The 26,666-nt window shown below is 40.4% G+C and overlaps 1 protein-coding gene across 3 annotated transcripts in view; it reads right to left on the minus strand.

The window, feature by feature from the left end:
• Window positions 1-26,666, minus strand: part of LOC102313995 (kinase non-catalytic C-lobe domain-containing protein 1) — a 61,555-nt gene that overhangs the window by 16,000 nt on the left and 18,889 nt on the right. For 2 of the 3 annotated variants that reach the window (XM_042225373.1, XM_005933584.3), the window contains exons 2-21: window positions 25,592-25,790; window positions 22,451-22,509; window positions 18,863-19,009; window positions 17,608-17,725; window positions 17,377-17,513; window positions 15,270-15,899; window positions 14,436-14,550; window positions 14,153-14,224; window positions 13,927-13,988; window positions 13,659-13,817; window positions 10,673-10,750; window positions 10,432-10,519; window positions 10,003-10,195; window positions 8,355-9,052; window positions 6,060-6,198; window positions 4,312-4,571; window positions 2,889-3,250; window positions 1,946-2,039; window positions 1,735-1,832; window positions 1,464-1,648 (exon numbers count right to left, since the gene is read on the minus strand). In XM_042225373.1, the coding sequence (XP_042081307.1) occupies window positions 1,464-1,648; window positions 1,735-1,832; window positions 1,946-2,039; window positions 2,889-3,250; window positions 4,312-4,571; window positions 6,060-6,198; window positions 8,355-9,052; window positions 10,003-10,195; window positions 10,432-10,519; window positions 10,673-10,750; window positions 13,659-13,817; window positions 13,927-13,988; window positions 14,153-14,224; window positions 14,436-14,550; window positions 15,270-15,899; window positions 17,377-17,513; window positions 17,608-17,725; window positions 18,863-19,009; window positions 22,451-22,509; window positions 25,592-25,790 (3,893 nt within the window). The remainder of the gene's footprint in view (window positions 1-1,463; window positions 1,649-1,734; window positions 1,833-1,945; window positions 2,040-2,888; window positions 3,251-4,311; window positions 4,572-6,059; window positions 6,199-8,354; window positions 9,053-10,002; window positions 10,196-10,431; window positions 10,520-10,672; window positions 10,751-13,658; window positions 13,818-13,926; window positions 13,989-14,152; window positions 14,225-14,435; window positions 14,551-15,269; window positions 15,900-17,376; window positions 17,514-17,607; window positions 17,726-18,862; window positions 19,010-22,450; window positions 22,510-25,591; window positions 25,791-26,666) is intronic. The other variant, XM_042225374.1, reaches the window with a different exon arrangement.

The raw sequence follows: 26,666 nt of genomic DNA on the forward strand, positions 1-26,666 counted from the left end.
TTTTCCCACACAGATGTGTAAATTTCACAAAGCATTTCAGGGAGAGATCCTTCCGAGGTGCCCTAAGCTACTTTAACGACTCCTTTCAACGTGAGGGAGCAGTGACGTCACTAAAATCACAACATTGTCAGTGGTGGTGGGTCTCATGTGAGCCGCCAGACAAATGGGAATTTATAAAGACCCCCTATGTTTAGCTGAACCTGCACTTTGACTTTAAGGCAAATTAAAAGCTACTTATCTGTGAGCCAATTGTTGAGGACAAAAAAATGCCAAAATTGTCTGTAAGTTGTACTACTGGCAATAAAGCCCCCAAAATCTTGGAGGGATCTAAGGGGAAACAGTTTGATGTGTGGAGGATGATGTTTGAGAGCCTTAAAAGTTTCTTAAGCACAGGAGAAGACAGCAGAAAGACAAAAAGATGGAAAAAACACTGCAAATGCTATCTGACCGAGCTAAGAAGCTATTGTAGATCTTATAGCTGATGCTGTTTGAGGTTAATTCCACTTACGATACGGTTACATGTCCCACCCAGTGCAATAACACCGCTCATTTAAATGATCGTCACAACAATCAGACAACTGGTAACTCGAAAAATGCAGGAAGGAGGGAAACCGCTTCAAAGCGCGCATGCCCTGACAGAAGAAGCCCCATCGCTCTCGGACCTCAGCTGAGACTGCAGGACGACCAGAAGAGCTTCGGCTGAGGACCTCAGGTTACGCGCAAACGGTGTCAGGAGAGCTGAAACACAGCTTGGTGTGAGCCCAGAAAGGGCCTTAAATTTCACAGAAAAAAATCCCCAAATCAATTAACCAATAACCAATGAAGCGAAGCTAAAATAGAGGAAAGTCTGGCTTCTGAGTTTTTGGACAAGGGTTAGTTTGTGTAGTCTTTATTGGCTCAAACAAAAATATAATAAATTACAATAATATCACCTAGAGGTAATAAAAGGGGATCACCTGAGCCGTCAGCTGAGGGCTGGACGCGAGCTCAGCTGATTACTGTGGAGCGTGACTTCACAGCCAACCAGAATGCAAACCAGAGAAAAACTGCACTCCCAGTTTCAACTAATTGCACCTTTTGATCAAATGTTTCGTACCTAGTTCAAATTTTTAAGCCCTCAAGTTTAGCAGGTATGCTGCCTATCAGCCAATATAGTATATAAGTGTAGTATGCTGACATCCTTACAATTAGTCGGCATTACTGAGAAAAAATACCCTGCAAATAAAAAATTCCAGCTGTAATAAAGGCCTTATTTTAGAAAAAACACATCAATAAAACATCAAATATATTCTTAAGTTTCCCGTTGTAAGTGAATACACTCTTTTGACTCTGTAAAATCCCTTTGTTGGACACATAAAAAGCAGACGGAAGGTTAAATAACTCAGCCTATCACCTGGATCACAGCACTGTAAAACTTGACTAAAAAAAGAAAGAAAAGAAAATCGACCCTCAATCAAATGTACCTGGCGTAGAGGTATGCCATGAGGCCCAGAGAAGATCCAGCCTGCAGAGTGCTCTTCCCTTTGCTGGTACCAAAACTCAAGACTGAAATGTCCTCTGAGGACTCGAGGTCCAACGACTCGAGTTCACAGACAGCCAAAGAGGGGAGCAACGAAAGCTCCAAACCCCACTGGTCCACACTGAGAATCTGTGGAAATGAAAGATATTCTATCAAGCTTACAAGAACTGGGTTGTTAAGTATGATGCATAAGATTTTTGGGTAAGCTTCTGTACCTCGAGGTATTTCTTCACACTATCCAAGAAGGCTACTTTGGACCTGAGTTCCTCGAGCTGTGACTTGAGTTTAAAGAGCATTGGCTTGCTCTCAGGACCTTTGGAATACAATAAAGGTACAATACACACACACAGTCTTTACATGCTGTATCAGAAACACAGCATTTTGCCATTTTCATACTCCTGCGGCGTGTTAAAACGAGCACCCAACCTTTGTTTTTCCTCTCTTGTTGAATCAACTTCTGGTAGAAATTTCTTGTTTTCTTTAGATTCCTTGTTTCAATTACAAGCTGCTGCTGCAGTTCCTGTTCAAAGGAAATCACACAGAATCATACAAAGGCCCTAAAACTGCACCACATGCCTTCTGCTGAAAGAAGCCGTCGGGCGTTTTAAGTGTGTATGGGCCAGTGTTTTTTTTTTTTTTTTTGTCCTCTCTTCACCGTGGCAACAGAAAGCAATAGCTCTTTTGAAGTGAACTGAGTAAGAAGTCGCAGCATCGCAGCTCTTAAGGTACGTTTATTAGCTTTCACGCAAACCTTCAGAAGGAGCAGTGGTGCCATCAAAGCACTCAAACACAAGGATGATTCATTAATATTCTTTTGCAAATGATAATAACTTTCTCTGCTGAGGGGCTAAGTTCAACATATTAATATTCAGATCCAGTTTGGAGAGAATAATATGCCAATTACCCTAAAGTCCCCCACATGTTCTCGTCCTATTTACCCCAAAGCCTGACCGTGCCCCACTTCATTACAGATAGGAAAATAAGTCCCACGCTTAATCAAAAAACTCGACCAGGTGAGGAGCTGAATGAAACAGAGAAGCACTCGATTTCAACCTCAAGCAGCACAACCAAAACGATTTAAACTTTAACTTCACAGGATATTTTGATGGAAATAACTTATCTCGGCTCAGGGCACAGAAGACTGTATTTATTAGTTTTTTTCAAATGCCTTAAAAAAGCGATAAAACATTTGCATTTACATGAATTTATAGAATAATCCATTGAAATTGCATAACATTTAATACATACACATTTAATGTAAGCGGCATGAAAAGGTGATAAATAAATCATGGCATCTCCCGTTCGTTCAAACGCTCAGGGTTAAGGTCAGGGATGATTCAGAGGCGGTGGCCATCGTAGCTTTACCCACCTGTGCTTTCACGTCCAGACATGGCGATCCTGTGTGCTGTCCCAGATTCCCTGCATACTGGATCACATCGGGACTAAAGCACTCTTCGCCGAAGAAGGCCAAGGCCCAGTCCGGGCTCGAAATGAGGCCAAGACCCTCTGCTCTGAAACTGGAGGAGAGAAGCCGCTCAGACGCCACGGAGTCGCTGTCCTCCATGTCCTCGGAGCAGTCTGGGCTCATCTGCTCATCGTGGGCTCCTGTAAGCCTTTCCTCTCTCTCTGATAGAACCTCAGCTTCAGAGGGGCTTTCATCGCTGCCCCCCACTGAATGACCTCTTCCTTCCATGACCCCCAAGTCTGAACTGTCAGCGTTCACGCCTGGAACTGTAAATAAAGACAGAAGAGAGAGAGAGAGAGAGGGATTGGATCACATGGAGAGTATAAAAAAGGCAAACTGGATTTGTGAAGTAAACAGAGAGACAGAGAGAGAGAGGGAGAGATCCAACGGTGGCGCTGAGGGTGTTTGTTGCTAACCCTCTCGTGGCTGCACAATGCACTTACTGTTTAACAGATGCCCTTAAAGCAATTCACAGTTCAGTCACTATCCTTTTTTTTTTAAATTTCAAGTATCTGTTCAGAGCCTGTCTGTAATCAAGACAGCCCATGTCTAACATACTTCAGTAATGACAAAAACAGACCAAATGTGTGCTTGTGTGAAAGTCACTGCCCGGGAATGAGTTTCAGAGAAAAGGGAGAAGAAAAAAAAAGCCTTTGCAAGTTTGCTAGCACGCCTTGGACCCTTCTGAATGAGCCGCAAACTTAAGAACAGCATCCAACAGCCGGCAATGGCCCTCATGACTGCAGTCAGCAGCCAAGGCGATAGAAATATACCAAAACATCAGAGAGAGGGTGGAGTTTGATATCTAAAAACAGGACAGAATCTGCATGAATATCAAATCCCTTCATCTACTTAGTTAAGAAGAAAAAAAAAAGTACTGCGCTTGTTGTACTGTGTTACAATGCAGCACTTGCACATAGTACTTAGTTACAAGTTTATTTTACTTGTACTTGAGCAAGTGAAACATCAACATTTCCTGTAAGCAGCAGTAATGTCTCCTAATCCCTAATCTATTTATGGGAGCAGGTTTGTAACTTAAACAATCCCATCTTCCTCACATGCCATTTTTAAAATCAGATTATATGCTGAATTTAAATGTATCTCAAAGGAAATCATGGCTGGCTCAATCACTCACAGCTGAAGATGAAAACCTCAGTCAAACCTCAGCTCAAACAGGTGATGCTCAGAGCCTGAGAGGGAGCACTTTTATTTGATTTGTTCATCCAGTTCAGCCTATGCATTTCAGAAACGGATCCAAAATATAACCGACTGTGAGAACTCTCCAATAAAAAAGAGATAGAGGTCAACAACCAAATCTTTCTCCTACCTTCACTGATGCAGTGCTGATTTTGCTCTGAACTCAATCTGACATCCTCGAGTACAGTCCTATTTTCTGCATGACAGGACTGGGCCTTGGTTTCTTCCCAAAAATCCCCAGCAACAGGACTGGACGGGCGGAAGTTTCCATTCAGATCGAGACAGCTGTTCAGGCAAACTTCTCTCTTCCCTCTCCTGACACCGGCTATTGAGGATGGGGTAACGGTTGCCCTTTTCACAGCCTTTGATGGAGGCTGATCATTAGAGCTGCTGCACGGGGCACAGAAAACACACAGCATGTTCAAAGCAAATAATAATTAGCACTAATTAGGGGAATATTGCCAATGACATGCATTCAAGTAAGCAGGTAATAGGCAATTCAGAGAAAACACACATGGTGATGATGATAACTGAAACAGTCAACAATGCAAAGCACATACAGCACTCAACTTCACAACGGATTTGCTACTTTAATCAATAATGTACTAGAATACTGGCTCCAATGGAAAACTCGCAAAGAATGAAACAAGGCAGCCACTGAACATCTTGGAGCTTATCAATAACATTATGCACTTGCAAATTACACCAACTGAGCCGCACAATTAATACTGTGCCAAAACAGACCACTGCAGTCCTTGTCAGGGTTAGAATGAAGCGTGTCTTCATCAAGTCCCTCAATCCCTTCAGAGAATCTGAAGCAGTGGAGGAACCCTTCACAGCTGAGCCCTGTGAACGAGCCCACAGCCAGAGGAAAAACATGTCTATCTCTCTACAAAGCTGTGTCGTCTCTCTACCAGAGCACATTAAAGGGTCTGTCATATTGCCCTGAGCACAAGAGCATGAGCAACGCCTGGATGAAAAGACGTCTGAAAGAAGTGACAGGCTCGCCTCCGTGCTCGTCTCTTTCTTATGTTTAAATACATGCATGCATTCATCCATACACTTAAGTCTACCCGATGCCCAAGGCTAATTGTCAGTATATCAGTAACAATGCAGAAAGAGCTTTAAATGTGTTGACATAGCACTTGTACCGAAAAACTTACCGCATAGCTATTACCATAGGAGCTGCTAATGTGGTTGGCGAGGTTTGCAAAAGAAGGTTTGTTTCTTTTTAATGTTGGCTTTGAATGTGAAAGCGTGCAGAGGAGAAGATGTCATCGTCAATCAGCACTCCATCCCATAACTTATTCCAACATCTTTGTACTCTGCACCGTTGCATATGTAAATAAGCTACCTCCCTTCTCCTGCCACATGGCTTTATCTTAAATTAGAAATCTAACTGTCTATTATAAATCAATTAATAGGGTCTGTATTTTGCCAGTTATTTCCATAATGGTCCTAATTTAAAACTTTGGAAAACATGCTTATAAGAGTTTACCAGAGGCCAAGGTGATGTCTTCAAATTAAACTACATCAAAATAAAATCATGATATGCAATATTATCTGTATTATCTGTATCTGTATGAATAATCTGCAAGATAACATTCAGAAACCGTGTTTATTCATATTACACTAGTCACATGATCTCAAGGTGACTTTTTTTTTATTTCTAAGCAACATCAATTAATAATACTGTGTTGTTATTAGAGCATTTAAAAGCCTTTATATAAGGAGTTAATATTAGTTTATTTATGCTTCACTTCATTAGCTTAAACAACAGGCACTGTCTTTACAAGAAAAAACAAGCAAACAAAAAAAAAACCCCGAACCAAAACCACTGTTTAAAAAGATAAACGATATGAGGAAAAAAATGCTTACAGTGTGGAAGTGCTGCAGTTTACCAAGCAATGCAATACGCCCAGTAAGTCATCTTCCCAGTAGAGATCAGTGAATCTCTCCTTCACGATGCTGGCAAACGCCTGGTATTGGAGGTCCCTCAAAGAGAAGATGAACTCCCCTCGGAAAATGAAAAGCAGATTTTCAAATGAATACGTCTGAAAAAGAAAATCAGTGCAATAAAAATGCAAACTGGCATTAATAGAACATTACAATCTTAGACTTCGGGGCATCTATTCCTTATAACACTGAAGTCTACCCTATATGGGCAAAAGTAGTGGGCCACCTCCACATTGCACTATTCCCCTCAGCAATTGGCGACCCCCCCCACTCTGTAACTTTATGTGGTGCTTTCTGGTTGACTTGCCATTCCACTTTGCAATAATAATTTTAATAGTGGCATCCTATAACAGCAGAATTCAGTGTACTCTTCAGAACGACTAATTCTTTCATAGATGTATGTATAGGCCGACTGCATGGCTACATGCTTGATTTTTACATAACTGTGGCAAAAAGCCCCTGAATTCAAAGATGTGGCCCAATACTTCTGTCCAAATAGTGTATCTAGTATTCCCAGAATATAGGCAACTAAAGGAAGCAACAGTTACATGTTTGCCAAGTAAATGTAGGAACATTGTACACTGTGTGATCACAAAGTGCAAAAGCAAAACAGAACATGCATGCTTCCGGTCGCACTCCTGACTCGATGAAGCACCCTTTGGGACTGGAGTGCTGTGTTGGCATGGAACAAACTTGCATTTGGTCTCTGGGTTATAGTTTGACTTACTCAAAGTGATCAGAAGGGGACTTCCATAGACTGAAGAAGTAATAGCAATGCTGGGAAAAGTCCCAGTGTGCACAAAGAGAAAACTCTGAAGAAGAGATCTACCAAATTTAAATCAGTTGAGGTTTTTATGTTATTATGAGTGGACTACCAAAGAATGGATTTTACCCTGTCAAATTAAGCTGGGTGTTGTTTGACTGTTAATTAGCTGTTAATAAAGCACTGTATATATTCTTCTATTATTTATTGATATAATTCAACTGCTAATGTTATGATTATGATTGCATTAATCTTACAAAGTTTGCACATACGGTAGAGAAGCCAGACCGTGTGCTATTATATTTTTCCATTTATTAGTCTAAAAAGATTGATAAAAGGAAATTAGCTACTTCAATGTTTCTCCCTGCTGTGTAATCCTTACTTTTGCAATCTGTTTTGGATTGACTATAATATCCACGGATAAGGATGAGTCTCCAGACCTGGGTCCTGTAGAGAAATTGATCACAGTAGTCCAGTTCATTGGAATTGTTTGTCTACTTGCCTATCAATCCCGCTTATCATTTCCACTTGCACTTGAGCTACAATCAGTCTGCAGCGTGGATCTAGACATTACTTTTATTTTTATTGCTTAGCATTAGCATGCTGTCTATACAGGGGCTTGCAAAGAGCTGAACTGAAGTTGCATTAGCAGCATAATGCACGTATAAATAAAGAGGATGTATGTTATATCACAAGAGGGCTGATAGATTTGTTTCACTAACTCATCTACACAAGGCATTTTCTAAAGGGTATAGCAAAGGTGGCAGTTTGTCGTGAAACAACAATGGCAATCTCCACATTTTTACTTTTTTTTTCTCTTTTTCTCTTTTTGACTTTAATTGCGAAATTTCGACATGGTGTTCTTATATTTTCTGTTCTTCTTCTTTCTTGTATATTGTTTTCTTTACTTTCCCACCTTTGTGGTATTGCTTCCAAATTTCAGTGTGCAAGCAAATGTGTATTGACAATAAAAAAAGTTCTAAGTTCTAAGTTCTATTCTCAAAACGATTAACAATATTTTTTTCTTAATGTGGCCCTAATACTCAGTCATAACCAGACCCTGAACTTCAACAGGTAACAAACCGAAGAAAGAAACGTAAAAGTAATGTAACGAGTAGTATAACGACTTTCCCTTGGGAGTAATTAAGTAACGTAGTGTGTTACTTTTAAGAAAAGTGTTCTGTGTAATATGTTCAAAACGTTAGGCTACTTTTTTGGAATAATGACCCCAACACTGATCGCAGCAAATAGGAGAAATACCTCTAAGATGCAAAAATACTAATACTACTTAGAGATGGTCGTGACTCTCAAAGCGGAGCCAATGAGAACTCAACATGAATCGATAAGGAATCAAACCAAAAAGTAATATCAATTATGGAATCGAAATCCTTTAAATTCTTATGAAATCCAGTGCCTACCCACAGATATAAATATAACTATCTGTAGATACATACCCATGGCAATGTCCTCATGCCCATTGTCCAAATATCCATCAAGGGAAAACTCGCCCTTCAACAGATCGATCACCTCCTTTAAGGCAGGGAGGACGTTTGGGGAGCTGGATGTTCGAGCAGACTGGTTCTCACCTCGTGTTCTTGGATTTGTTTGGACCTTGTATGCTCCAAGCACACTGTGCTCCATGCAGGAGTCGGAAATGACTGAGCTTCCACTAAAATGTGATGATGGTGGTTCATACTCCTGTGGTCCAGGCCTAACAGGCACATTCAGACAGTCAATAAATGAACCATCAATGCTCTCTGGAACTGTGATTAGCCCCTGCAAAGGCTGAGGGACCAAGGAGAGATTTATATCCAACCCGAGGACAGACTCGGGAGCCTTGACCTGCACAGGCACTAGAGAAAGATGCCCTGTTGTGGGGTTCTGCCGAAAGAGGTAATTATTGAAAATACCACAACCATTGAGGTTAGTGGATAATGGCAGAGAAACAGAGACTTCGAGATAAGACATATCAGGGAGAGCAGAAGGGGAGTCGACCAGCATCTTGCTGCTAGAAGTTGTAAAAGATGTAGTTTTCTCCTGAGTATGGAGATTGGGTTCAGTTTGTGGAGGAAGTTGGTACTCAGAGGGTGGAGTGAAATCGAGGCTGCTTTTCACAATTTGATCCCTGCCTTTGGTGAATCCATCCATAGTCCTGTAAAATAGACAGTCGATCAAATCATTTCTCATAGGTATTAGGTGCATAACATTTATTGTAAATGTTTTTTTTGTTTACTTTTTGATGGATCATAGCTATATCCTTTACCAAACTGTCTCAGCATTCATGGAAAATATTTTCATTCACTGGCTTACCAAGATTTAGAGAAGTGAAATGTTACCATTTGTTGATATATTTTTATATATGTGCCTGTAAGACACTAATACCAACAGAAAATGTATGTTTGTTTAATACATAGAGCAATGTGTTGACTGACTGCATGCTGTTGCTGTCTTGTCACCATCTTATATTGCAACAATATTGCTTTACAGATGGCAACTGCCTGCAAGTGGTCACAGACCAGGTCCCCATCTTAAAAAAAAAACCCAAAAAAACAAAACAATTGAAAGACGACAAAACTGTAAATTCAACCATTTACATAGCTGCAATATTTTTACATTTCTAATCAACAGAGTGCCTCAGAAATTTTTCTGTTTTTATGTAATCCAAGCTCCCAAAACCAGAGCTGGTGTGTCAAGTGATCAACAAGTTACTTTTATTTTCATTGCCAGATCATTTATAAACATTTTTATGACCATGACAATGACAACAAGTAACTATACGTAATAAGAAGGTCAACGTGAAATTACAGCTTGTGGTTTTGACATTTTGGTTTATACTATCAAAATGATTTGATTGCTTTAAAAAGTGTTTGCTAGTACGGCCCAATTTTAGGCCTTTATCTTTAAAGAGAACCACCCTAGCTGTTTTTCTTCTGATTTTAGCCTTTGTGCTAAGCTAGGCTAACCAGCCTCCCATCTAACGCTCAGAAAAAAAAGCACATTAGTGTATTTACAAAAATGGTTCTGAAACCTTTGTTTTACAAATAGATTGATCATTGTTGTTTAATATACTGTAAAGCCGTAATATCACTTTTGTATTCCTACCCTTCAGTGTCATTTGAAAAATGCTGGTCCCCCCCCTCTAAACCTCCTTCACTGGTCAGGATGATGGGGGTGAAGTGTGTGGCGGTGGAAGTGAAGGCCTCTGGGAGCTGGAGTTCCTGATTGACTGGATAGCTGTGGGGAACAGGGCCAGGCACAGGAGCCAGTCGGCTCTCAGTGGCCATGGGGACAAAGCCTACACACAGTTACCACAGTGCCATTTACAATATCAGTGATATTGTCTCGTGCAATGTACAAAATACCATCAGCTTTAATTCTGATTCGAATTAATGAGACCAAATACATTTTTATTGGTTTGTTTCAGAGGGGGCTTACTAATATTTCATACATTTAGGATATGTAAAATATTGTACATGTTAAAGTAAAATGTATTGCACGAGGGTCATCCCTACTTAAGTAAAGCTGCCCTACCACTGTTGTTTTCAGCAGACTCTTCACATGAATTTTGGCATGTTTCAGTGGTCGTCAAATCTTCTGCATCTGAGAATTTTAAGGTTGGCTGAAAAGAAAATACAATATGTTCATGACAACTAGAACTGACTATTCAGTGACACAAAACACAACCGACACTGAGCACAAGAAGCTGACACTGACACTTTACTAATACACAGGTACAACAGCATTAATATATCTGTGGTGAAAAAAGGTTTACCGGGTGAACTCTGCTGATGAGGTTGTTCCAGACAGTCTCAGCATTTGTCCCCTGGCGTGATAAGTAGTCACAACAGCTCTGGAACAGATCCACATGAGAGTAAGTGTGATAGCAATACAAGGCACTTCATACACAGATATGGATAATGTCAGAACTAATTCTCTCCTGAAATAGCTCAAGGGTTAAAAAAAACAAACAAAAAAAAACCCACGCAGCAACCCTTTTAAAAGGATTGACAGGGTAACAGTAACAGTAAATTATGGCATTTGTCACAGAGTTCTTTGTTGACATAATGACAAGGGAAAAAAGAGATTACTCTAAGCAATGATGCTTCTCTTTGAAGTTGTGATATCTGCACAGTGATAAACAAAATCAAAATGGGCTTTATTTATAGAAAACTTTGCAAACAAGAAAGTGTAATGCAAAGTGCATTTCATAATAAATTATTTTTTAAAAAGTGTCATTAGAATACACAAATCAGAGATAGAATAGAAAGTCTATGATGAATAAAAGTATTAAAAAATGGGCAGGGATTCTTTTTTAGTGTGAAACCCTAAATAATTATTGCACCATATATGGCTTTGATGCTCATGTTAGCATATCTTTATATTTATTTGGAAGGGATATTCCACATTGATTAACGCCAGCACTTAAATTCATCATGTACATTTTTAGCAAGCAATGTTTACCATGTTCACTTCATAGTTTAGTATTCTAACATAAGTTAGAAATAAATGTATGATAAATTGTAGATACATTTTTGCTTGTATTTGCTTTGTATTTGGTGCTTGACTAATTCTTTTAGCATTTTACATTAACATGTCATTAGTACTAAAAAGAGAGCTGAGTGTAAAAGCAAAGCTCTCAATTTACTGGTTGATCCACATCCCTACCCTCACCTATGATCATGAGCTGTGGGTAGTGACCGAAAGAACGAGATCGCGGATACAAGCGGTGGAAATGAGCTTCCTCTGAAGGGTGGCTGACTTCTCTCATCTGGGAGAGGCTCAGAGTAGAGCTGCCGCTCCTCCACATCGAAAGGAGCCAGTTGAGGTGGCTTGGGCATCTGACAAGGATGCTTCCTGGGGGGCTCCTGGGTGAGGTCTTCACGGGATGTCCCACCGGGTGGAGGACCCGGGGCAAACCCAGGACACGCTGGACAGATTATATCTCCCTGGGAACGCCTTGGTGTTTTCCCGGACAAGCTGTAGGAGGTGGCTGAGGAGAGGGAGGTCTGGGCTTCTCTGCTTAGGCTGCTGCCCTTGCTACCCGGCCACGGATAAGCAGAAGAATATGAAAGGATGGATGGATAGTACTGAATGCATGGGGGCATACAGTATCAAATGGGTGTTGCAAATCAACTGCATTTATTAAACTGATTATAAATAAGTATGACCACTTCTGTAAAAGCAGAGGTTCTGTCAGTTTGCTGGTCTGAATCATTGTAATGTGTGATAACAAAATGCCCTGGAGGAAAGCAGGGCTGAACTGCTTGACCCTTTTTTGTTTTTTATTTTCATTACTGACACTTGATTGTCCAATCAAATGTCAGATCTCTTAATGCAACCAGCCTTTCACTATAGATAGAACATGGCAGCACGGCTGAAAGTTTTTGCTGAAATTAGGTCAAGCAACAGGACAATGATGCCAGGAAAATCTAGAACAGAATAGCCGTAAAGGAAAATAACAAGGTGTTGCAATGGTGCAGTCAAAGTTGAGACCTCAACCTGTGGTGAATGAATGGCTTCAAACCTCAATAAAATCAACCCCTCTATAAAATAAAGCAGAAAGACAAGTGGGCCAAAATCCTCCACAATGACATGAGAGTGTCATAAAGTCTTTTATGAAACAAAGACTCCAGGTTCTGATAAAGTTAGTTCTACAAGCTATTGAATCATTTGGTTTGGTAGTTTTTCACATACTGCTTCTGCAATTTATCTGTTTTATTTTACTAACTTTAAGTCCTGGTAAGAATCAGATCTTTTTTTTATTATGTCCTGATAAATAAAACATTAGAATTTAAAGATGGGATACATTGTTTTTTTGTTTTTTTACCATGACTTTATATCTGACCATAAAACTCAAAACCCGACAAACCTGTTTAGCATGTTAACATATACTAATTAGTACTGAAGCCACAGTTGCATAGTCTGACATTTTTTATTTGCTCATAAGTGGAAATATTCGATGTCCTAAGCTTTACAAAAGCCTCCAAGTCTTCTAGAGACCACAGAGGCCAGAAATACGGAAAAAAATAATTTGTGCAACAGCAAAGGTCACGAGGAAACCATGATATCAATGGAATCAAGCTGCTGCTGTGGCTCTTTGCTATCAAAAATCAAAAAGTCTGTAGTATTGTTCTGAAATCTTCAGTAGTGCTCTTAAACTAACAACAGTAAAGACTCCCCGTGGCCTCTAAAATGGCACTGGGAATTCTGTACTGCATTTTAAATGCTTAAAAAAAGTCATTAATTCTATTCTATAAATATAAGCACCTACCTTTGTAAGATAACTCCAGGCTTCTGTTTAACATGCCAGCGTGTTTGTTCTAAATGTAAGTTTTACAACCCAATTTTCATTTGTAACAAAAAAAAAAAAAAGCACAAATACTGAAATCAAATTGTCATGTTGTATTTTTACAATAACTTTCTGATGACAAAAATATCACTAGCTGGAGACATTCTTGTCAGAAATTTCAGGAATTCAAAAAGCACTGTGATAGTTCATTTGAAGCTAATGTAGTAAAAGACTGTGATGCCTTTGTATGTGTTCAAAGAAGAAAACAGAGTAACAGCCAGCTAGTGATAAAGGGTTTTCTTGTCTGGCAGTGTCAGGCATAGAGCCCCACAGATAATTTGCTTTGACAACCACATAAAGACTTTCATTAGAGAAAAACTAGCAACTCATAGTGTTAGATTAAGGTGACAATTCATGTTTTTTAAATAATAATAATAATAATAATAATAATAATAATGGGTTATGATACTTTTTTAGCCATGTCGATGGTAGGTCGCTCGATAGGCGTCCTCTTAGCCATCTCCAGGAGCAGTCTCTTTAATTTCCGAGGCATCGCCAGTTTTTGATTAGGTGATAAACTGAACTTGGCTGTGGCCCAGAGAATGGCAGCAACCCCATACACGCAAACCTGAGCAAAGACAGACGAGAACAAAAAGAAGCGGGGTGGGGGTTAATTTGAAATAAATTATTTAAAATTTCGCTTTAAAAATGAATGAAAGCAGTTCTGACAGACCGACCTTCTCTGTTACAATTCCATGCTCTTGATATTCAGGAGCAAGATAAAATTCATCTCTAGATCCTGCAAAGGACACTTACAGTTAGTTCCTAAAGTCAACATATACTCATACACGTTGGATAAGAGTGCATTTTCAGTGAGTATTTTGAGAGTATACAACTAGAGATTGCAAATCCCTCCCCCAAAAACCTGAAAAACACAACAGCAGATGACTAAGAAGTACCTACCTATGTTTTTAGGTTTCAAAAAAAGCACTTCTCCCTTGCAGCCCACATGCACCGTGTCCAGGCATAAATAGGCTAACAGAAAAGAGAGAAATCAGCTGCACAGAAGAATTGTGAGCTAGAACCATGTAACGTAATTTGCATAATATTTCTAGTCAGTTTTTTCTCTCCGCTTTGGAACTTTCTACCAGTCTATTGTAAGCTATTGTAGCTCAAAAATGAAGAGAAAACTGCTGTTGCAGGGATAGTTTCTTCCTGGTTTTGTGAATACAGTGGGTAAAATCACCTGGAAAGTCAATGTAGCTCTGCAGTGAGGTTAGGCAGGTGTAACACAGAGCCCACAGCTCATTAACTGTCAGCCTCCGTCCACAACGAGCAAGCAACTCTCTTAGAGAGATCCACTGGAAAGAAAACAAGAACAAACCAATCTTAAAAAGGGAATGTGTTATAGATTAAAGAGTTTCAGATGCTCCCTCAGAAGGCCTAATTAACTCTAACTGGAGCAATTCCAATCTATTTTTTAATGCTTCTATTGCTGCTGAGTACCTATGTGATTACTCTGTCACTTGACTCTAATTTTATGGTTTTGCGGGTGTGAGAAATGTGTGGGTGAGCTTTTCATCTGACTAAGCTGTTTCAAAGAGGATTAATTATTTGCAAAAATCTGAAATCAGGTAACAGTTTTACATTACTGTATCTCTCTCCACTTTTTTTTTTTTTTAGAAGGTGCGAAATACTCTGGACTTTTTTTATTCCCTAATAATCTTAGCAATCTCCTCCTTGGCTAGCTGCATGGTGAAAGCTCAACAATCTTAAATTATCATCATCATCCACTCAAGCATTTTTCACCAAAGCTTTTCAGCCATCTTAACATGAGCAAAGATCCTGTACTGACATAGGTCATACAATGCAGTTAAAGACTATGAAATGAACCCAGCTCTTCCCTTCATATCTTCCCTTCATATTCCTCTAAAACTGCCAACTCAAAGCTTTTTTGAGAGGATACAAAAAGGTTGAGCCCACTTCAGCCTTCACCTGAGACCTCTGTTGTTTCTCTGCAAGAAAATATGTGATGTGAGCATAGAGCCATAAATTTAAAGGCTGTCTGGCAATGGCTAACCTCATCCTGAGATTCTTCATTCAGGAACAGCATGCTTTTGGTCATGTAGTTATTAGGAATGTATAGACTGTGGTTTAGTGAAGTCTGGTCTTCAGAAGAGTCCTGTTCCATGTTCAGGGAAGTACAGGATGAGGAGTCCTGCACTTCCTGCACGAAGTCCTGTATGAAGTCCTGGGCGCACTCCTCACACTGACTTTCGTGGCACTCTTGAATATTGGTGTGTTCAGTCTCTGCAGCATCCTCAGTTTCTCTGGACATTTCCCAGCAGTCCTCACTGTTACAGTGTGGGTACGTCTCACAGGACTTTCCCCGGCTGAATCTCTGAAGTCTGTTACTCCACACAGACTTGCAGCTCAAGTGCTCGTCTGCTCCTATCTCAGTGAGGTCTGAAACCGGTATACTGATGTCTCCGTGACTTGGAGGGGAGAAGCAGGGGGGGTTGTTGGAGTCCGGGACAGAACAGGAGCGGTTAAGGGCCCCCCTCACTCTGTTCAGCCTCTGCTGTGCTCTCCTCCTCACTGGGGAGCTGTTGTGAGAACGGCAATCCATCTCATCTGTCAAGATCAAGCTGTCTCTTTCACTGCCCTCCATGTCCTCAGCCCAGAGAGAGGAATCCCAGCCCCCACACAGCTGCAGATTGAGAACATTATCATTGGTTTCGGCTGTTTTGAAGGCAAAAAATAAACTTAATTATCTAGATGGTAAAACAGAAACCATAGTTTAGATAACTGAGCAAACTGAAATGGAAAGAACATAAATCTCAATTCTGCCCTTTTTCAACTCCATAGTTTTTTTTTCTTGATAATGTTATGCTTTACAATTTTATATTGTATTCTGGAGTTTTGTGCCTAAGGTGACCATATGAAGATATTCTCTCTGACATCACACAGATCTATGGATACAAATATGGCCAAAGAGTTTGGAGCATCTGAAGCCCGAGCTTTTAGGGATTACTGACAGAAATTAGGTCCCTATGATTTGAAACTTTTGCCAAGCTTAATATGAGCATCAGTGCAAATATACAGCACTGCCCAAAGATCTTAAGCCACTCTTTCAAGCAGTCAGACTTTCTTGTATTTTTAAGTTTTCTTGAGCAATAGTTATTCAGGCTTTCTGAAGGTCTGTCCTGCAGTCTGTCCTTAAAGAAATTTCAGGTAATTGGACAAGAGGAGGAAAAAAAGAAAAGACAGAGCTAAAAAATTATCTATGGCAGCAGATGAACACTATCTAAAAGTCATGTCCTTCAGAAACTGGAGCAAATCGAGCTAAGATCAGATGATCAAGAAACTGTCAAGAAATCATTCTAAGCAAGGGAAACGAGGAGAAAATGCTGAGGTATGCCAAATAATACAAGAACTGCACTGAGAATCTGTGGAAACAGGTTTCATGGAGAGATGAATTATTTTGGTTCAAATCATTGTCAATATGCACAGAGGAGGTCTGGAGAGAGGCACAACAGTGAATGTCATTTGTAAAACACGGTGGCGGCTTTGTCATGGACCACACCACCATTTTCGAAGTGGTGTGGGATCATCGTGACAGAGAACAGAATAAAAGTCAGCCAACATCCAAAGAAGAGCTCTGACTGTCCTTCATGAAGCCTGGAGAAATATTCCTGAAGATTACTTAAAGAAATTCCAAGAAATCTGCCTAAGAGAGTTCAAGTTGTGTTGAAGAATAAAGGTGATCATACCAAATATTGACTTTCAAGCTCTTTATGATTGTACAAACTCTGGTAATCTAATAGGGGTTTATACAGTAGAAGTTGTTTTTGAAATTCTAACAACAATGTAAATAAAATCTTGTAAAGCAAGTTGTATAGTAATATTCTACTCTTTGCAAACACAGTTAAATACTGTATATGATTCCTTTAAGGAATGTGTTAACATGTTGCTTAAATCTGCCAATAACTTTTCTGACATGATGTTGCATCACTAGCTCATTTAGCACACAGTCAGAAAATGAAATAAAACATATATTTCAATTATGAAATGGCTCTGAATAGGTACCAATAACATTCTGGAAAAGCTGTTTGCTGGCAGTACAGGTTTTTAAAAACATTTCTTCCTCCAGCTGCTTGCTACATTTTTAAAAACTTGCTCCATACCTGCTGCCTGGACAGACCATTTGTTTTAACAGAACTGTCATGCTGATCTTTGGTGTTGTCATCTGAGCTCAGTCTTTTAAGAAGACATTTAGGTTTGGAATGCTGCCATCTCGCCTCCCAGGAGCTCTCCTGCCCATCTGTGGATGCCAAAAGAAAGAAAATAACAGCAGGAGAAATCACGGAAGAGACTAAGGGGCGATCTGTTTGAATACACGTGATGAACATGATAACCTTGAAAGTTTGAAACCGATTCAATGGAGAGCACGCGTCGTCCAACTGAGGAGAGTTTGCGGCACACAGCTGCAGAGGAGGTGCGGGACAGCCGTCCTTCGGCCAGAGACAGGATGTCCTGTGGGAGTGTTACACTTGCAGGTTTGCAACACATGAACAGAAAACACATACATAGTACCGTGTGTATGTGCTACTTTTTCAAGTAGTTGTGAATAAATGTATTTCTCCTACATATTGTTTTCATACATCACATACATACACAGTGTTTCACTGCGTGGATATTCACTGGATTATTGGCATCTATGTTAGAGCTGTAGAGCATTTTTGGACTTTTTATCTGTTTATGCAGTTTTGTATATATTTTCAGTGTTTAATCTCCTTTTTTTCTTTTTGAAATCTGTTGTTTATCTCTAGATTTGGACTTTTGCCTGGGTGTTTTGGCAACCCCTTCCAATTAGCTGTTTCTGGAGGGATGACTGCTCAGAATTATTGACTAGTTGCTGGGGTTTTTTTGCGATTTTGTTACCATGAGCTCTTCATGAGCCTTATTCTGTATGCTTATATGCAGACTTCTGAGAGGGTTCTCATAAAGTTGTAGTACATATTACAATCATATAACACCTTTTTCCACTTAGAATGAGCAATTTTACTTCTGTTTTTCTTTTTCTTTGAGGTTTATCTTGTAAGAGGCTGACAGTGAAATGCAAAACTTGCAGTGACACATTATTTCCACTTGATGCTGCTCAAGAGCACGGACTGACTGGAGTAATATGGACTGTCAGTTTGTCTAATAGTTGAAAAGCAGACATGATTTAATACTACAGTAATCACACAAAGTATCCATATATTTGTTCTGACTGTAAAGCAATAGTCATTCCGTGTTCTGCTGGGATGTACTGTTTGGCTTGATATATGTGAGGAAAGCATCGGTACAGGCTACACATTGCTATTGGCCAATCATTATCCATCGTATTAGATCATGACGAGATATTGCTTTTCAGTTCTTTTCCTATTTGTTCAACACGACACATTTCATATTTAACCATATTTTCCTGTCTCACTACATGTCAAAAAGGCAAATCACCCAATTTTCCCATTTGTGTGAAAGTTATAATGATTTTAGTGTGATCCCAGGACAAAACGCCTTCTGAAGTGAGACCTCTAATTATTTCACAGCTGTCTCATGCAGTTTAAACCACGCAGCTTTCTATAAATCATTCTAACAGTAATAAAGAGTCAGCAGGTTTTTTTGTACCTGCAGGAGCGGCCGGTCCTCAGGCTTCTCCTCCTGCATCTGCTCCAGCAGCCTCTGGATTTCTTCTCCCAGATCTGCCTCCAGCTCTGGCTCGATGACAAAGTTCAGTGCGGCAGAAAGCGTAGAGCCCAGAGAATAAACATGGCCCTGTAGCCGGGGGTAGACAGGGAGACAACACTGTCATTATCACGAAGCAGCTGCAGCTGTGAATTTACAGTACACACAGAGATCTGAATCCATGAATGAGTTTAGAAAAGCTCAAAATAACACTCTATCCCGTAACAACTTTATAGGCCATAATTGCTATGCATCGCTGCCAGGTAGGCATATTTATGACGGAGCCTTTGTGTTGCTTTGCTTCGCTGACGGTGGATATTATGGTCAGCCCTGAGACAGCAGTGGATATGAACCAGGTGCTCCGGAGTTCATGACCTACGCATAACTATCGCTCCCAACAGTTGAAGTAGGCTCGACCCATACTTATGTGGTAAACAAATGTGCAAGAAGAAGAAGTTCTTTAGAAAAACTGCAAAAAATTAGAACGCACAGTTTACTTTGAAATCCAGTTACATAAGTCTGCTGCAAATGTATTCATGCGGTGGTGAGAACAGTCGCACCGCTCAGTGGCAGAGTGCGACTTTCACATTTGAATTCTGCATTTCTACGGAGGAAGCAGAAAGCTTTAGAATTCAGTCGCATGAAAGGCATTTGTCTGTTTCCTGACAATAAAGTTTTTTCAGTGCTGTATCCATAATACAGCAGACATAGATGTACAGAGAAGTCTAAAAAGATGAATAGAGTGGTTACACAGCTGCACTCAGCCACAGCGAAAAAGGATACATAATGGAGATGAACATTTATTAAGCCCAGTGAGAGAAATGCAGACTTACTTTTAAAAGAATTGCAGCAGGAACAAAGATAAATGTGCAGAGGAGAGTACTCAGACATGTTTACACCTGGAGCTGCAAGCACCTTACAATGAAAAGTATGCAAATTCGTGGATAAAGAGGCTCGTGCTTAAACGCATTAGTCAGAAGAACAACTCGATCCAGTCTGTTTTAAGATTTAGACTGCTGAATGTTAAAGGGAAATTTGGGTTGAATTAAACTGTAAGCTTATTTTCATAGCTGTGGACACAGTTTGTGTTTGTCATGATGATACTGTGTACCAGCCAAGTGAATCACTGAGGTCTGGGATTATAGTCAGTTAAAAGAGGTCAGACCGTGTATCAGGCATGAGCTGTGAGGCTGATTCCTGCACTTCAGACTGACTCAAAGCAAAGAAGCATTTGCTAATCCACCCATCCAAAATGAATATAATGTAATCCGATACAACTCTTCTGTTATGGTGTACATAATATACTGCCATGTTCTTGCTGACACAGATGTAGGTGTTAATGTTTTAGCAGTGAGGTCACACTTAGTGGTGGTGTAGACTGAACTGCTTTATATTCAGGTGTCTCTGACATTTCGCACCGCCCGTGAATGTAAATGGGGAGGAAAACAAATTAGAAACACCTCTCAGAATAATGTAGTCAAGTGTAATTCAGGGCAGGATTCGCAGCAGATCTCTTCAACTGCAGTGAAATTGACCGTGCGTATATGAGTAATCAAAAGTGGCAAAATGGTGTGTAACCTGCTATTTGGTTAAAAATCGCAGATAGCACACACGCATTTAAAATATTTAAAAAGGCTTTTCTCAAAGTGCGTCTGCCTGAAACGTAACTGTGATGAAATATCAACATACACAGCGATTAATAATAAATGATATTTATCTGTACAGTTTGCTCAATGGCACATTGTTAATCTGCACAGCGGCTACAAGGTGCAAAAACAAAAAAACCTCGACTATGGCTGGGAAGTCTGACTTTTTTCATAAAAGTGGTTTTGTTTACACCTGCCTAGATCACTGATAATTTACTCTGAACAATAACAATAATGTGCCAGTGTAGATTCTCAGCTGAAAGTATGTCAGGTATGCAAACCTGTGCATTGCATAATGAATCCACACTTTATATTCTGGTGTTAAATTTACAGCTGCACAAACTGTATGCATGACATTGCCATAGACGTGAACATGTAATCAGTTGTTTTGTTTTAGTTCCTGCCAAACCATTTTTACACTCTTGAAATTTGTGCAAATAATCATTATTTAGGAACATCGCACACGTATTCAAGTTATTATGTATGTACTGTAACACAGTCATAATAAAATAACGCGCTATTTAGGATCACCATATATCATTCCCTATGTGCCTTTATGTTCTTAATGGAAATAATTACATTAAGAAACATAGTTATCACTTTGACATTCAGTTCAATCTACTGACCTTGAAAGAGCGGTCAAAGGTCAAATATAACATGACATCTAAAATTTTTATACAGTGCTTTTTACAGTGTTTCTTAACAGATTTGGTATGGTCTTTCCTCATGTTGTGCATTTTCCATTGTTATACCTCTCTGACCTGTCTTCCCCATGTGATGTTTGTGTAATTCATGTATGGTCGGAAGGGTAAGATGGCGCTGGTACGGCTGGCAGCCTTAACCCAATTTCCCTCGGGATGAATAGAGTATTATCAATCAATCAATTTTGGTCCATTTCACTTCAGTATGTAAGAATCCTAGTTTAGTTGATTCCTAGTTTCCCCACAAAGTTTTATCAGAATTCATTCACAACCGTTCGAGCGATCGTGTGTACACACAGAATGCCATGCACGTAAATGCTACCAAAAACGCAACCTTCTTGCCGTAAGTAACTACACATTAGTCTGTATGACTATTTGCAGATGTAAACGACCACGGCAGACCCAGTGGCATTTTGCTGCTTTTATTAATCCCTACACGGTTGCTGTACATTCGCACTCAGAGCTGCAGCTCTCCTGCTTCCAGCTCAACATAACACCAACAACCCAACCACAGGACCCAGTACAATATTTAATTCGGCGGGGCGTGATTGCGGATGCCGTGCAGGTGCGTCCGCCTCCTCTGCACGGCACCGCAGGCCACGCCCCGCCACAGCAGAATATTTCTATATAGCATATAATCAATAAAATGAATGTCACTGACTTGGCCAGAATCTATAGTGATTTCCACATCTCAGCCTGAAGCTTTAAACTGAATCCATTTATATCCATGGTTTGATACATCACAAAGCTTCAGAGATGTAACGCACAGCTGTCACTTTGGAAATAAATGGTTTCATTTATTGAATTGTGTGCTCAAATGAATAACAGCTGTTTTAGAGCCGCCATAAACTGTGCATACTTGGAGGGGGGAATAAAGAGAAAAAAAAGGGCTAATTATTACAGACATACAGATAGAATTTATTGTGAAAATTATAAAAATATAAACTATTTTGGAATTAGAAAGTTCACAAATATAACTGTTTCACAGCTCGAGGTGACAGAGGTGGGCATATAACTGAATGGCTGCTGTCTTGCATGGAGTTTAAGGTGAGAGCAGAGAACAAACAACACTCTCCTCTCTTTCAGCAACATCACCACTGTGTGCTGTATTGAGAAACTCCCAGGGGTGAATGACTGCACTGTCCCTTTGACCACATCGAGTAAGAAGATTCAGCATTTCTCACCTCAAACGTGCTGCCAGTGTTGTCAAACTCAGGCGGCACGAAGGAGCCTTCTGGATCGTCTGCAGGTTGAAAGCATACCAATTAACTGCACCATTAAGCATGCAAACATCATCATTTCATCAAAGTGGGGAACAAACAGGCCATTTGATGTAAACACTCAGACGTACAGTCATGTCAGTTCTGTACTGTAACCTACTTGCTAAGCATATCCCATAATGAGATGCAAATCAGAGAAATATGCACCCAGCACGCTAAACCACAACGGTCCAGTGGGCTAGTGCAGACGCTTCCCTTCATTTGCCTAATGCGTGTGTCAGAGATAATCCCAGGCAAACAAGACATGAGCAATCTGCTGATCAGAGCAGGGAAGCAGGCACAGAGGAGCAGCTCTGCATTCTTCACTTTGTCCTCCTGAAATAGGTTGACGCTTAGACTGGACATCCAGATGCACGAAAACATCACTACGAATGTAACATCCACTCCCTCGAGTGAGCTCAGGAAAAGACGGAAAAGGCAGAAGGGGAATAAAGTGGGTCAGGACAATTTGGGGGCTTGTCTGCTAGAGCTAGGCTATCTCTTCCTGGTGTTCAGAGGTCAGTGTGAATTTCTGTGCTTTTCTCCCCTTTCACCTCCTTTTCTATCACCTCTTTCAACTCATCCTTTTTTTTAAAGTTATGTTTAACTTCACCTGATTTTTTGTTCTCAAGCCTTGACTCACCTGTATGCTTTCTTCTTCTCCCCTCATCTTGCCTTTCCTTCTCTCTCCTCTCCCGTGTCTTCCTTACTCTATTTCCAATCTCCTCTCCAGACCTCTTAAACTTTTTGACTCCTCTCCTCTTTTGTTCTTTCACTCACTCATCTTTTCCCGCCATCTTCCTTCCTTTTGCTTTCATCATTCCCCTCCTTGTCTTTCCTTCTCTCTACTCTCTGCTTGTTTTTCTTTCCCCATCTTTTTTCATTTTACTCCTTCCGTTTCTTTTAAATTGCTCTTTCCTCACCTCTCTTTTTGTCACCCCTTTTCTCATACTTTGCTTTTTCATCTCCCCTTGTCTTTCATCTCCTGCACCTACCTATTTTCATCTCCGCTTTCTCTCTTCCTTTGTTCCATATCATCCTCCCTCTTCTCTCCCCTCCTCATGTCTTTTCTTTAATTTCTTCATCCTTTATCCCCTTTTCTAATAATTATTTTGGAATTTCAACAATATGTCAACAACATCAGTCCCTCCCTTACCTTGCTAGCATTCTCTCTACCTTTGACATTTTGATCCAATCTCTCACGACCGTTCATTTCCACAAACCCTGCCTACCCCACTCTCCTTTTAGTTCCTTCTACTCTTCCTTCTAGTTTTCTTTCCTTCTCTCTCTCACTGTATTTTGTTTATATATATATATATATATATATCAAAAAAGCTCAATCTTCAATCAAACATGAAAGATAAAAGGGCAGACAGGAACAAAAAAAAGAAAAAAAGAAAAAAGGACAAGACATGTAAACTCTTTGTAGTCAGGACATATTGTAACACAGTGAAATGGGCAATGAAGGCGAGTAACAAAAAAAAAAGAAAAAAAGACAGCCGTTGTCAGTGACGCAGTTGCCTCCAGGGTGATGGTGGGAGCTTGGTGAGTCATGTATGCCTACAGCATTTTAACACAACAGGTAGCATGAGCCAAGCAATACCAGAGATTCATCACGCTTTCCAAATGTGCTGATCGTATTTCCCACAGCGCACAGCCGGCACCGTTTCATCACAAACTGAACAGCTTGCGATGTGAAACCTTGTGGGAAAAATCGCGGCTTTTCTTGGTCATCGCTGTATAAAAAAACCATTAGAGCACATTTTGTTAGCGTGTCTCTGCTCTGGCGATGCAAACGCTGCCAAAACACCCACCATGACATCCAATTACCTTCCTGATATTACCGCAATAGTAAATCATCTGAAATAAACAGCATTAAAGTGTCGCTGCAACTGTTGTTCCCACTGAGACCCGTCATCAAAGCCCCTCAAGGTCACTCTGTGATACAGCATTAGAGCCCGTTTGTTTGTGTGTGTGGGCATGGGATTGACCAATACACCATGTGTCTGCTTGAAATTGCACTGCGATCTGACAAACAGTTCAATTAAAAGGAATCAATAGGGAGCGGTGCAGCAAGGAAAGCTGGGAATGCGGTGCACTGATGAACGATATAGATGAACTCTATTCAGTAGAACTAACGCAAGAAGGGTAATGTGAGCACTGCAGTTTCTTTCTCTTCTCGCAGTGTGAATCATAGCCAACGGACTGAACACAATCCAATAAAGCATGGCAACAAACGAGACTGCGAAGAATTTCAGCTGACAGAGTAATCAAGACATCACTTCAAAGCGTCTCTATTACTGACTGAAGAGATGCGTGGAAATTAAAAATGGATGCAACCACTTTAACGGATGCCACGGCGGCTGTGAAGTGTTTGCGAGTGTGAGCGGGCCGAGTGCTGCTAGGCTATCCACGCTGTTACCACAACAACAATCCCCCTGGCAACCCTGTTGATCTAATCAATGCTTATCAATTTCTGACGGAGTATGTGCACGCTGCAGTGCAAGCGCTCATATATGTGATGAGATGCAAAGGAGCCAAGAAGAATAGAAGAGGTGAGGCTTAATAGTTGCTCACAGAGTATTTTCATTTAATGTCACTGGGCCTTGCAGCCCTGTGATGGGGTAAAAGATGTTGTCTGTGCAAATCAGGGCAGACCTGCCGACCTCGGCAAAGCGCGACGCATCCAGTGAGACACTAACAGAGTATTTTCAGGCAGAAATTTGCAAATTGAAAGTGATACAGATCAGGGCAACAAATCACTAAAGGGGGGAAAAAGGCGCCTGTTCTCTGTATGTCAGAAAAAAAAGCTCGAGCTGGAATTTAGGCACAATCTGTAGCTCTGATCTGATCTGCTATATTCAAAATATAAAACTGATTTCTCCCTTTAGCATGTGTGAGCTTCAGCACTCAGCTTCACTAACAAGTGACAGGTAAAATTCTATATATATGAAAAATGCCCTGAAAATAGTCAGAAACAATAACAACTGCCTGTAATTAGCATATACAAAGGTGGTTAATGTCTAAAAAAGGAACACAGGACACAAGCCTGAGCTATAGACTCACCACTGAGCTGCTCCATGAAGCAAACATTCCCATGGGCGTTGAAGGCCAAAGTGTCTGGTGTTATGCACAGTGTGTGGAAGAGGTGGGAGGGTCTGATGCTCTGCAGGGCCAGAACACACTCTGCACACACTGCCCACACCTCCTCCTCAGACAGACAACTGTCCCGCAAAGAAAGGATGTCTGCCAGAGAAACATTTTCCTGTGGACAAAGCACAAATACACACAACTGTGGGTATGTACACTAAATAAGATCCACAGTTGAAGTCTGATTTGTTTATATGTAGTTAAGGTTAGGGATAAGGGCTTGCCTTTAGAATTTCTTCAACAATGAACACTTTGAAGGAACACTATTTGCTCCAATGCTCCCATTTAATACAGTGTGTGTGAAGGCAAATATTAATAAAGAGCTCTTTGCCCTTTTTTTATTTAACATTTGGTCGCATTTCCTATTAGCTTGTAGCTTGGGACACAAGAGGGCAAAACGCAACAGCTATCTTCAATAACGGGCACCGAACCCGCATAGACAGAAAAAAACTGAGCTTCCAAGTCAGTCCTGGCGATCCACATTAATGCACATCCATGCAGTTATAATTTAATGATTCAACTAGTTTGAGAAGGGTTTTCACATCTTCCTATTCCCCTCATGAGCACCTAAATGCACCATCAAACAGCCTCTTGCTCTCAACTGCATTTCAGTCAGCCAACTCATGTGAAACGGCTTTATTAAAATGTAAATAGAGAGCGTGCAAAGTAGACGTTAAAAGCTCTGACCTCATTACTTCCTGCTGAACAGAGGGGACGGCAGAGACTGAAGTTCTACCTAATCCCTTGAGGACCTTGATCCAACAGGTTGATGCTGGAGTGAAAGTGACTCATGTGCATCATAGCACAGCGGCCATGTGGAGGCAACAGCAGAGGAAGCATTACAGTTCAAATGAAAAGTGTTATTGCAAAAGGTAAAAGGTGTTGGACAGCAGTCACCAGCATATACAGGGAGTGCAGAATTATTAGGCAAATGAGTATTTTGTCCACATCATCCTCTTCATGCATGTTGTCTTACTCCAAGCTGTATAGG

The sequence above is a fragment of the Haplochromis burtoni genome, unplaced genomic scaffold, assembly GCF_018398535.1.
Source record: "Haplochromis burtoni strain Fernald_Lab_line unplaced genomic scaffold, NCSU_Asbu1 Contig_170, whole genome shotgun sequence".
Taxonomy (NCBI): domain Eukaryota; kingdom Metazoa; phylum Chordata; class Actinopteri; order Cichliformes; family Cichlidae; genus Haplochromis; species Haplochromis burtoni.